The sequence below is a fragment of the Passer montanus genome, unplaced genomic scaffold (assembly GCF_014805655.1).
Source record: "Passer montanus isolate IOZ18808 unplaced genomic scaffold, ASM1480565v1 scaffold264, whole genome shotgun sequence".
Lineage (NCBI taxonomy): Eukaryota > Metazoa > Chordata > Aves > Passeriformes > Passeridae > Passer > Passer montanus.
In genome coordinates this window covers 35,294-45,991 of record NW_024367306.1, presented here as the reverse complement: position 1 = coordinate 45,991, position 10,698 = coordinate 35,294, and the positions used below count along the sequence as shown (strand labels likewise).

At 57.0% G+C, this 10,698-nt stretch overlaps 1 protein-coding gene across 3 annotated transcripts; it reads left to right on the top strand.

The window, feature by feature from the left end:
- The first annotated feature begins 251 nt into the window (after positions 1–251).
- Positions 252–10,596, top strand: FNBP4 (formin binding protein 4). Of its 3 annotated transcripts, none has more exons than XM_039712331.1 (16): positions 252–423; positions 582–662; positions 1,469–1,605; positions 1,739–1,940; positions 2,031–2,181; positions 2,258–2,378; positions 2,526–2,864; positions 2,952–3,162; positions 5,095–5,213; positions 7,389–7,394; positions 7,662–7,795; positions 8,752–8,933; positions 9,089–9,402; positions 9,509–10,039; positions 10,127–10,284; positions 10,394–10,596. In XM_039712331.1, the coding sequence occupies exons 1-16, from the start codon at positions 300–302 to the stop codon at positions 10,482–10,484; spliced, it is 2,901 nt and encodes a 966-aa protein (XP_039568265.1). In that variant the 5' UTR covers positions 252–299; the 3' UTR covers positions 10,485–10,596. The 3 variants fall into 3 exon arrangements, with proteins under 3 accessions (XP_039568265.1, XP_039568262.1, XP_039568264.1); XM_039712328.1 differs by having other exon boundaries at positions 7,290–7,394; XM_039712330.1 differs by having other exon boundaries at positions 253–423; positions 2,261–2,378; positions 7,290–7,394.
- Positions 10,597–10,698: the final 102 nt, after the last annotated feature.

Below are 10,698 nucleotides of genomic sequence, written 5' to 3'. Positions count from 1 at the left end.
GTGTGGATGTAGCTCAAGGGAGGTTGGAGGGAAGGGGATAGAGGATGATAAGGGGCTGTAGGAAGAGCTATAGGGTTTGCTATAGGGTAGCATGGGCCCACAGCCCGGGGGCAGGACGGAGCGGCAGGTTTATGGGATGGAGCCATAACCTCGGGCTCGGCCCATCCATAGGGAGCGCGCGCCCGCGGCCCCGCCCCTGGGGGGCGCGTTTCGCGCAGGCCCCGCCCCTTTGGTGACGTCAACGCCCCGCCCCCTGCGCGCGCCGCGCGCGGCCACAGCCCTGAGGCGCAGCCGCCGCCATGGGGAAGAAGGCGCGGGCCGCGCCCGGGCGCCGGCCCATCCTGCAGCTCTCCCCGCCCGCGCCGCGCCGCGACGAGGCGGCAGGACCCGCGGGCGAGGGGGGCGACTCGGGCTCCGAGCCGGGTAAGGCGAAGAAGGCGGGTGGAAGCGGGGTCGCTTTGTTGGCGGGGCGCGGCCTAGTGCGGCCTAGCGCGGCCTGGCGGCACCGGGTGGTCCCGATCCGCTCTGCCCCGCGATCCCCCCGGCCTGAGCCCCCCGTGATTGACGCTTCTGCCCCGCAGATGAGCCCGAGACGGTGGCGGAGCCGCCCCGCAACCCGCCGAATCCGCCGCCTCCCGCTCCCGCCGCGGTCAAGGCCACAGGTAAGGGAGCGCTCTGGGATGAGACGCGGGATTGCATCCCCCTGAAAAACTAGGGGGAGAATTTCAGGATTTAGGGGTGCTTGCGGCCCCCGATACACAATAACGGTTAAAAAAAATGTTGGCGTTGTGGTTATAAATGGGGCTTTTTGTTTTAATTTTGGGGGTGGTTGATTCTCAGATACAATTTTTTTGAGTCGAAAACATGATTTTTTTTTTTTTTAAGTTCAAAATATGCGGAGTTTGGTCCTCAAAGAGGTGTTTTGTCCCAAATCTAGGCGTTTTTGATGTGGAGGCTTGGGGGTCCTAAATGTAGGAACTTGGTCCTTTGTGTGGTTTTTTTTTTTTTTTTTGATCCTATGTATGGGATCTAAAAGTGCGGGGCTGTGAGGTCACAAATAGTTTTTGGGGGTCCTGCCTGTGGGTTTTCTTCTTCTAGGTGTGGTGGGTTTTGTGCTAAATATAGGAGTTTTTATGGAGCTGTGTTTGTTTTCCTCTCCATAACCCCTTATTTTTAACACAGGGTAATTAACCACCTTTAACTCTTATTTTTAAGGGAAGAGAGTTAACCCTTTCCTAAATAATTAACTTTGGATGTGGAGTTGTTTCCATTTTAATTATTTTAACCATGCTGTTATTTCCCCAGAGACGACTGCTCATCGTTGAATGCATTTTATTACTGATTTCCCCCAGGCTGTGCCTGGCGCTGGTGCAGGGGCTGTTCTCACAGTGGCCCTGGAGCAGAGGTGGCACCCAGTGCCCTGTGGCAGCAGGAGGAGTCCCCTGAGGGTTTTTTCTCCCTTCTCCAGGAGGTTTGTGCCTGCTGGGTGCCTATGCTGACAGCGATGATGAGGAGGGTGAGGCCCCGGAGAAGCCGGCCCGTTCCGCGGATGCCAACGGCAGCAGTTCTGCTGACATCGACAGCACCCTGGCAAACTTCCTGGCTGTGAGTGCCACTCCTGCAAGGACAGGGAGGGAGGCATGGCAGGAGGAGGGGAGCTTCATGGTCAAGGCATTGTTCTCATCAGTAAGATGACTGATTGGGATTTGAGGCTCATGGTGGGATGCTGTTTTTACAGGAGATCGATGCCATCACGGCCCCAGCGCAGCCTGCTGAGCCTGCTGCTGCCTCTTCTTCCTCCTCCTCCTCCGTGCCACCCCCCATGCCGCCCCGCCCGGAGCCCAAGGATGCCACGGGCCCGGCGTCGGGCACAGCCAACGGCACAGGCTCGGCACCTGCCCCGGAGTGGCAGTACGACACCCAGTGCTCGCTGGCCGGAGGTGAGCGCCGTCCCTCTCTCCAGAGGGGGCCTGACAGGGGTGTGTCCCTGGGGAGAGGGGAGTGACAGGCTGTCCTTGTCCCCCTGGCAGTGGGAGAGCTGGAGATGGGCGACTGGCAGGAAGTGTGGGACGAGAACACGGGCTGCTACTACTACTGGAACACCCAGAGCAATGAGGTGACCTGGGAGCTGCCGCAGTACTTGGCAACGCAGGTCCAGGGCCTGCAGCATTACCAGCACAGGTGGGCAAGACCTCCAGGATGTTGCCCTGTGGGATGTTGTCCCAGTCCCGCCCTTCATTCTACTCCTCTTCCTCAGCAGCACCGTGGCAGGCACCAATGGCAGCTTTGCAGCAGCCACGGAGCCATTCCCTCAGGAGAAGGGGACCCCAGGCAGCGCTGGCCGTGGGACCTCCCTCTGCAAGCGTGAGGTGAAGAAGGTCAGTCACGTGGGTTCTGGCTGCCCTGGGGCTTGCAGGCACCTCCTTAGGTGTCCTTGGAAGCAGCTGGGATGCACTGCTCCATCCACAGCCCTGGGCTCTTTCCCAGGCAGCTGCCAGAAAGCTCACACAGATCTCATCCCACAGGAAGTGAATGAAGCCGTGCAGGCTCTCTCCAACAGTGAGGAAGAGAGGAAGGGAGTAGCTGCAGCCCTCCTGGCCCCACTCGTGCCCGACGTGGTGAAGGAGGAAGAGGAGCGCTGGAGGAGGAAAGTGATCTGCAAAGAGGAGGTTGAGCCACCTCTGGAAGAGGAGGCGAAAGTGGAAGAGGCACCAGCTGTCCCAGAAGAGCCAGAGCCCAGCAGGGATCCCCTGGAAGACACAGGGCAGGAGGATCTGTGCAGTGTGGTGCAGTCGGGGGAGAGCGCGGAGGAGGAGGAGGAGCAGGACACACTTGAGCTGGAGATGGTGCTGGAGAGGAAAAAGGTAATGGGACATGTTTGTTCTGGAAGCAGGGCCACACATGGCAGCCGTGGTATTGCTGGGAATAAACTGGGGTGTTGTGTCTGGCAGGCAGAGCTGCGTGCCTTGGAGGAAGGCGAGGGCAGCGTTTCGGGCTCCAGCCCGCTCTCCGATGGCAGCCAGTCGGCCTCGCAGGACGCGTCCCGCAGGCTGGCCTCCAAGAGAGGCAAATGGAAGCTGTTTGTGGGAGCTGCCAGCCCTGAGTCCGCCAGCCGAGGCCCCAGCAAAACGGGCCGGGAGAGCCCAGAGGCAGGAGAAGCAGGTAAGTGGAAAGATTTCCTTTGGAGGGAGGAGCAGGGGGTCTCCTTTCCCTGAAGACCCACAGAACAGTGCTGGGAAGGTACGTGTGCCAGGTGGGACAGGCTGAGGGGTGGCTCTGTCACAGCCCAGCCTCACTGGGATAAGCTGCTCCACTGCCACAGTCTCCCTATCCTGATTACCCACATGAAGAGAAGAGTGCTGTATTTAGTGATTCTTTGGCAGACAGGACACAGATAACAGCTGCCTTGCATGCCATTGCCTTCCTGCTCCTCCCAACATCACAAATCCAGCCTGCTGCACATGGGGTACTGTAATCCTCCACTTCTAAAGTTCAGTTTTTGAGCTGCCTGGTACTAAATTCCAGACAGCTGCAGTGTCCCTGGAGCCACTCCGGAGCCCCTCACACTCAGTGTGTAGGGAATGTAACTCCAGCACGTGTGGCAAGGCAGCCCCTGTTCTTGTGGGGCTGGTTCAGCTCAGGGTGCGTGTGGATATATCACTCATACACAACTACCCCTCATGTTCCAGTTGGATCCCTCAGAGCTGTGCTTCCCAAAATGCGCCAGCTATAGTATTTTAAGGAACACTCTGTGCTCAGCAGCTCTGGGACTTCCCAGATTGTAGAATCATGGAGTTGTTCAAGTTGGAGATGCCCTCTGAGGTCATGGAGTGCAGCTGTTCCTTCAGCATTGTCAAGGCCACCACTAACCCATGTCCCCAAGTGCCACATCCACATGGTTTCTTAATCCCTCCAGGGATGGGGACTCTACCACATCCCTGGGCAGCCTGTGCCAGTGCTGGACAGCTCTTTCCATTAAGAAATTTCCCCCAATATCCAACTTAGAACCTTAAGTTGTGCCAAGGGAGGTTTTTCTTCTTGTCCTGTCTCTTGTTTGCTGGGAGCAGAGCCTGACTCCACCCTTCTCAGGGAATTGTGGGGAGCAAGGTGGTCCCCCAAGTCTCCTTTTCTCTGGATGTGCCAGTCCCTTCTCAGCACAAGATTTGTGTGCCTGCAGCACAGAAAGCTGAATGAAACTGCTTTTCCAAGGAAAAACTGGTGCAAAAGTGCCTACAGCAGGCTGTGACCTGCTGGAGTGGGAGTTGGTGCCTGCCCCATCCCAGGTTCTTGTGGCCCTGGGCACCTCTGCTTCAGACAGGGGCATGAGCTGGGTGACAGCTCTGGCATTAAATCAGTGATGTCATTTTTGCAGAGGAAAATGGTTTTGCCCAAGGGCTTTCCAAATAACCCTGAAGCCAGCTGATCCCAGCAGCACCAGATTTCTTCCACCTTAACCTAGTGAACAACAAGCTGTCACTCCAAAATAACCAGTTTAAGCTGAGTACCCTGCTGTCTGGAGGGGGATTTAGGGAAATGTCCTGCCTTCTAGCACCAGGACATGCTGAGAATTGGAATTTCTCCCCAGAGGCCTGTGGGACTCTGTCACAAACTTCCTTCTTTGGAATTGATTGCTTTGACAGTGAATTAGTCATCTGAAGGCAAAGCCTTCTGGTATTGGCAGCTTTTGGGGACCTCTTCAGTCTTTCATAATTAACTTACTTAATACCTGGTACCTGTTATTGACAGATTTTGGGCGTTAGTCACTTCCTGATTCCCCGATGCCCAATTTTCCAGGCCTTGCCTCATTGCTGCTTTGCACTGTAGTAGCTCCAATGCTCTCCTTCCCATGTTATCCTTCTGGAAGGATCCCCACCACCAAAACACAGAGCAGGGACCATCTCTCCTTTTAAACTTCAGGCTCTTGTCACTGGCTCTGGTGGGTCCTAGCTCTTTCCCTATTGAAGGTGGCTTCCCTGCTACATTTTCCCACTGTTTCCCACACTGGCTTTGGTTCCAGGCAGTGTCCAGCTAGCTGCTGGTACTGCCACGGTGGTGGTGGGACAAGGGACTGACCTGTCCTTCCTTCTCCTGCAGCCCCAAGCACAGAAACAACTGATCCGAGCTCAGACAAAGAGGCAGAATCTGAGGAGCCCCAGGAAAAAGCCAAATCACAAGGGGCTCCAAAAATGGAAGAGGAGGAGCAGGATCTAAAGGTATGAAGAGGTAGAGGTGCATGTCTGTGAGATGAGGGATGTGATGGGTGCTCCAGCTGCCAGCAGGAACAAGGGACGTGCTGACTCCCCCAGCCACCTCTTCCCTGGAGACACTGGAGCTCTGGGCTCTGCATTTGGCCCACCTGAAGCTCTTAAAGCTCAGATCCCGGTGTGGCTGCGGGAACAGCTTGTGAAGGAAGGGCTCTGCAGGGCTGGGACAATATCCTGTCTATAGTAGGATTCAGCAGCAAAAGCTTGGATGAAAGGAGGGTGTGGGGGGGCAAAGACTGAGCCCTGGGTGTTGTTGTGGCAGAGGACAACCAGTTTGATCTTGACTTTGTTTTCACCAATAACAATATTCCAGTCTCTGGCCCGCTCAGTCGTCCCGTTTCCAGGCTGAAGACTCCTCGTCCGTAATCTCTCCGTTTCTTGAGGCTGACGGTACCGCTCTGCCCTTCGCCCGGCGTTACTCTTAGACACAAGCTGGGGAAGCCCTGGGGATTTCTGCAGCATCCTGCTGATAGCTCTTCTCTGAGCCTTGGTTTGCTCCTTTGGCTGCACTGAATCAATTCCCTGATCTATAGCAGAGCTCCAGGCTCTGGGGCAGTATGACAGAGCAGATGGGGAGATCTTTCCCGTTTGTCCTTTAGTCCCCATGTCACTTGTTACCCTGAGATCTCCTGCAGCATAAGATTTGGCTCTGGAGTTACTCTGTGACGTTGGAAATGTTGTCACCTCCCTGTGGCAGATGGGGAATCGCCAGTTTGTGGTGGAGCCCGGGTGGAACCTGCAGCGAGAGTTGCCCATCCCTGTCCTCATTTCTCACCACTTAAATAATTTTTCTGGTGTGAAAGGGAAGGTCCTTTTGTACTTGTGAAAAATCTCATATCTCCCCTATAAAACAACTCCTTAAAGGATTTTGAGATGTAACATTGTCAGACCAAAACTGAGCTTTGCTCAGTGCAGCATCCATGTGAGACCCGATTTTTAAATTAATTTATTTAAATAATAAGAATAAAAGCCTGTAGCAGGGCTGGACTTGCTGGTCCCCTCTGCAGACCCCAGCTCCTGGTCCCAGTGGGTGCTGTCACAGACCATGTGGTGCTTTTCCATACAGGATTCCCTTAGAGCTGTTGGAAGAATGCCAGCTCCCTGGGTAACCAGTACCATTTGCTCATCAGGTTGGGATCTCTCTGGTTACAGGAGCTGCACCGCAGCCACCACTCCCGGGTCACCCTGTGCTCCGGGATGTTCTGGCTTCTCCAGAGACACATTAACATGGGGATTCATACACCTGCCTTGGTCTTCTGTAGGGCTTGCTTGTCTGACCCATCACCACTGGAGACAGATGCTTCCTTGGTGGACATTCCCAAGTCTCTTCGGAGGAGTGAAGTTAAAAATAGATATTTTTAAAGCCCTCTTTCAAGCAGTGGTGATGCCACTTGCAGACATTCCTGTTCTGGATTCCCTTCTGGCTTGTGGCTGCTTCCATACAGTGCCTCCAGTCAGAGGGATGGACTCAGGGATCCCTGTGTCCCCAGATTGGAGGTTTCACTCCCATAGGATGCTGGGGTTGAGTAGCTGTGGTTGCCATGTGCTGACGTGAGTTTTGATGTAGCTGCTGCCTCTGCTCTGCAGTAAATCTAGAGCTGTTGTCCCTTTCTGGTGCTTTCCAACTAGTTCCTCTGGAAAGCAACTATTTACAGAACCTGGAATGACATCCTGGCCCATGTATTTGGGAAACATTCTTAGATACCTGCTGTGGCAATGGTTCTGCTGTTAACTCCAAAGTACCAGAGCGACCGGAGCCGTGCTGTCCTTCCACACAGAGTCAAGCGCAGTCCGTGGAGGAGCTGTCACCCAGCCACCCACACTGCCCTGTCCCTGGGGTGCAGCATGTAGTGGGACTTAACAGAGGGGGTGACAGGCACACAGGGCCAGGGTGGCACGTCCCAGTCCCTCTAGGCTGAGGGGCTGCGGGTGGTCCTGAGCGGTGTTTCCCGAGAGCCGCAGGGCCACAGCCGCCCGACGCTGCTCCCAGAGGGCAGTTCTTGACTCTGCCCTTTTTCCTGGCAGTTTCAGATCGGAGAGCTGGCAAATACTCTGACTAGTAAATTGGAGTTCCTGGGCATCAACAGACAATCTATCTCCAACTTCCACATGTTGCTGTTGCAGACAGAGGTAACCGAGCCTTCGCCCCTCGCTCCGGCCTCGTGTTCCGGAGCGGATCGGATGCAATCCGCCGTCCGAGCGCCGGTGCTGCGTGAGCCTCATGGCGCCCTCCCTTCCTCGGCGGGGGGAGAGCGTGGCTTGGCGCGGAGGCGGGGTGTCCTCCTCCTGGCCCCCCGCGTCCTGTGCCGCAAGGGAGCCTCCCGATCCTCGAGTCCCGTCCCCCCCAGGGCCGCTGGCAGCCCACCTCACCGGCTTCCCCCGGTTCTTGCCCTCTAGACCCGCATTGCAGACTGGCGAGAAGGTGCTCTCAATGGAAACTACCTCAAACGCAAACTCCAAGACGCAGCCGAACAGCTTAAACAATACGAAATAAACGCCACCCCTAAAGGCTGGTCCTGCCACTGGGACAGGTACGCGCTCTCCTCCTTTCTCACCTTTCATCTCTGACATCTCAGACATGATTTGTGACCATCAACCACCCGACGACGCTGGCGCCGTCCCTCTGGCAGACTGAGAACGGCTTCTGTTAGTGCTGGGCAGGCAGAGAAACGTCCGGCACTCGCAGAGTTTGGGCCAGCCACCAAACAGGAGGATCCAAACGGAGTGCCCAGTGCTTTGCGACGGAGCAGATTCCCTGACGGACAGAGCTGGTTGTGCCTCTCGCGAGTGTCCAGCGCTGTGGAGGGCGGGCCTGGGGGGTCGCGCATGCGAGAGCTCTGTGAACTTTGCAGGATCTCTGGATCAACTCTTCTGACCAACAGCTCTTCTAAAGGACAAACTTCAACTCACCGACGGAACGAAGAACAAGATTTCTGTCTCCTGCCAGCAGGTCAGACCCAAACATTTCTTTGTCTATTTGGCTTTCTTGATTAATTTTCCTTTGTTTGAAATCTTTGCTCTTTTGTTTTTCAGCTCCCAGATCCGCTCCCTCTCTCTAGCATTCACTGTGTGTTTGACACCAAGAGTATCATAAAAAACTGCGCACCATGGGGTAGGGGGGCAGCCGCTTCCCTCCATTGGGCTGTTCCCCTGTGCCTCTTCTCGGAGGGCGACTTTCAGCCAAGGCCGTGCTGAAAGTCCCAATGTTAGCGAGACGTTGCCAGCCTTCCCGGCCCTCCTCTCCCTCGGAGCGGGGGGGCTCAGGGCGACGTTCCCGCAGCCAGCGAGAGCAAATAGCTTTGAGCGAGTCGGCTCGGGCCTCTCCTGCCTCTGTCCTCAAAGTTGTTTGTTGTGTGTGGGAGAGCGGCAGCCCTGCTGCACGAGGGTCTCCCCTGCGAGAGCGCACCGCTGTCGTGGGCAGGCCCGCCTTGGAGTGTCGGGGGCGGAGAAGGGAAGCTGAAGCCTCCTTTTCTTTCTTGTGATCTAGGGAGCATAGACGCTATTTCTATGTTAATGAGCGCTCGGGAGAGTCGCAATGGGAGTTCCCCGACGGGGAGGACGAAGAGGAGGGACAGCGAGGCGCCACCGACAGAAAACCCGAGAGTCCTCCAAAGCCACCTCCCAAAGACAAAGGAGAGCACGCCGAGGGGCCTGCCGAGCGCCCCGCAGGTACGCCTCGCTGGCAGGGGGTCCTGGCCCCAGAGTGGGGGGTGGAAGGCAGGGCAGTCCACGGTGGCGGTGCCTCTGAGCAGGACCATGGGCAAGAGTGGGTGGTACAGACCATAGACTGTGCATTCAAGCCTGTGTCAATGTGTGTTCTTCAGGCTCCCTTTGTAAAGAATCCTTCTCAGGCCAAGTTCCTGCTACGTCTCTCATGCCGCTCACTCCGTTTTGGACTCTGCTTCAGTCCTCCGTCCCAGTCCTCCAACCTCCCTTGCCTTTGGAAATGCCCCCGCCACCTCCACCCCCTCCAGACTCGCCCCCGCCACCTCCACCGCCACCCCCACCGCCTGGAGAAGATGGGGAGATCCAGGAAGTGGAGATGGAAGATGAGGGGGGTGAGGAGCCGCCTGCCCCAGGAACAGAGGAGGATGCTCCTCTGAAGTCCCTGGTGCGCCCTGCTGCCAGCAGCAGCCAGGTGAGCATGGGAGCCAGGGCTCCAGCGCTTGCAGAGTGTGAGACTCTGGGAAATGGGTGTGTAATGGTGCTCCCGGCTCAACACTCACCTCAGCGCTCTCTTCCAGGCCGCTGTCGATCCAAGCCCAGCCCCGCTGCTCTCGGCCAAGCCGCAGAAGAGAAAAGCAGTGGAGATGAGCCCGGGCTTGGTGCAGCGCACGGCCACCATTGGCAGCTGCCCCGTCATCTACAGCCAGCCCCTGATGGCCACGGGCAAGTACCAGCCCTCAGCCGTGCCCTTGGCCTCCCTAAGGCCGCGCCAGCGCCTCCAGAGCGAGATCCAGGGGCGCCCCAACCTGCGCATGGCTCCCGGCCACGCTGGCCCTCAGCCCGCGGCGCTGGGGCTGCAGTCCAGCTACCTGGGCGTGACGGGCCCTGCCGCGCCTTCCATGATGGGATACTCGGAGTGCGCCGTGCCCGTCAGCCTGGCCAGCACGGCCAGCACGCAGCCGGTGCCAGCACGGGGAGCCCTGCCAGCCACGGGCACGGCAGCAGAGCAGCCGCCGCCCCCGCCACCCCCACAGACGCCCCCTCCGCCCACCCCCAAGGCGCCGCCGCCTCCAGAGAAGGAGAAGCCAAGGAAGGGGCGCAAGGACAAGGTAGGCCAGATGGGTGGAATCACACCGACACCTTCCTTCCCTCCTCCCTTTCCAGCCATGTTCACCACTGTTATTTTTGTGGCACAGGGCAAAAAGGGCAAGACAAAGATGCCATCGCTGGTGAAGAAGTGGCAAAGTATCCAGCGGGAGCTGGATGAGGAGGAGAATTCCAGCTCCAGTGAGGAGGACCGGGAGACCACAGCCCAGCGGCGCATTGAGGAGTGGAAGCAGCAGCAGCTGATGAGGTACAGACCCTGGGGGCTGGCACCAGGACATTTCCTGGTGCCTTGTAAAGGTGGGGGGGGATCCCTGAGAGGGATAGCTGGGTGCTGACATTCTGCTTTATCCCTGCAGTGGCATGGCTGAGAGGAATGCCAACTTCGAGGCACTGCCAGAGGACTGGCGGTCACGGCTGAAGCGGAGGAAAACGGCCTCGAGCACATGAGGCATGCAGGGCCGTGCCCACCTCTTGGGGTTTTTTTGTTTTGGTATTTTTTATTTTTACAGATGTACAGTTCCTTTGACCATTGTCCAATAAATCGTAGCAGTTTGGGAAGTGCCATCTCATTGATTCTGCTAAGGGCAGGTGGTAGATGGGGATGGGGAGCACAGCAGACCCCTGTAATCCATAATTACTGGATGGGTGGGTGTGTGGATTG